Consider the following 1,255-nt stretch of genomic DNA (forward strand, 5'->3'; position numbering starts at 1 on the left):
AATGATAATTTATTTTCTCAAAATACAAATACATTAACAACCTCACCTTTCTAACAATCCGTAACGCGCACAATACAGCTTTTTTCTGCACATAAGGACTCGAACTGCCAGGCCCAACAAGAAGCTGTTCAACCTGATACAAATGAGTTTCATCCTAGTGATAAGAAGAAAAAAACACCAGTGTAAAACATATTTCACTTCGCGAAAAACGCATCTAAGCAGCGACTAACGCGTAAAACACGCGATACGTTTTATGTGAAATAAAATCATTCATCCGGTGTGAAATTCGCCAAATACGCCACTTCACGTAAAACGGGTTGTTGTGAAACTCCGATTAAATATTATACTTTATATTATTTTTACATACCACACTTTCCGCAACTCCTCCTCCTCCCTACCTCTCTACTCAACGACATACACATTTCCGTGGAACCAATGTTAGCGAGGGCGCAAAGGGCCAACCCAGTAACGTACTGATTCTGAAAAAATATACGAGTACAATAACAACAGTCGCGGGTTCGATTCCCGGGAGAGGCGTTTTTCGTGTATTTTCTGTTCGCTCACCATCACAGCGACGACATAGACCGCGGCATAGGATACATACACGACGCTCTTCCGAATGGTATGTGTCTCGACGAGAGCTCAACTGGTGTAGTCGTTGTGAAATAATTCAACGAATGAACGAACACACAGAAAATGCGGCAAATGGCAGTTTATGCTCCGCTCGATATCTTCGCAACAATCAAATACGTACGGAAGTTTAATATGCGCAAAATCCATCACTTGTTTTACTACTATACTTCATTTTCACTTGAATTTTCTCCCCTTTTTTCCGTTTCCTTTCATTTTCACTCAATTTTTTTCTTTTTTTTTCTTTATCTTTTATTCTCACTTATATTATTATAGATTAATATGATACTTGAATTGTTCGCTTGTTCTACTACTATATTTAATTTCCAATTAATTTTTTTTCTTTTCCTTTCATTTTCACACAATTTACTTTTACCCGTTTTTTTTATTTTCACACAATTTTTTATTTTTTTTTATTTTCCTTTCATTTTCACACAATTTTTTATTTTTTTTTATTTTCCTTTCATTTTCACACAATTTTTTATTTTTTTTTATTTTCCTTTCATTTTCACACAATTTTTTATTTTTTTTTATTTTCCTTTCATTTTCACACAATTTTTTCATTTTTTTTTATTTTCCTTTCATTTTCACACAATTTTTTCATTTTTTTTTTCCATCCATTTTC

The 1,255-nt window shown here is 33.5% G+C and overlaps 1 protein-coding gene across 1 annotated transcript; it reads right to left on the reverse strand.

Moving 5' to 3' along the window:
* Positions 1 to 46: 46 nt before the first annotated feature.
* On the reverse strand, positions 47 to 479 carry Pmar_PMAR025764 (hypothetical protein; the record flags this gene model as incomplete). The annotated part of the gene is made up of 2 exons (XM_002781790.1): positions 47 to 133; positions 399 to 479. Coding segments are annotated over 2 exons (168 nt in total), but the record flags the coding sequence as incomplete, so codon positions are not given.
* Between the last annotated feature and the right edge of the window lie 776 nt (positions 480 to 1,255).

This window comes from Perkinsus marinus (genome assembly GCF_000006405.1).
Source record: "Perkinsus marinus ATCC 50983 genomic scaffold scf_1104296941552, whole genome shotgun sequence".
NCBI classification, from domain to species: domain Eukaryota; phylum Perkinsozoa; order Perkinsida; family Perkinsidae; genus Perkinsus; species Perkinsus marinus.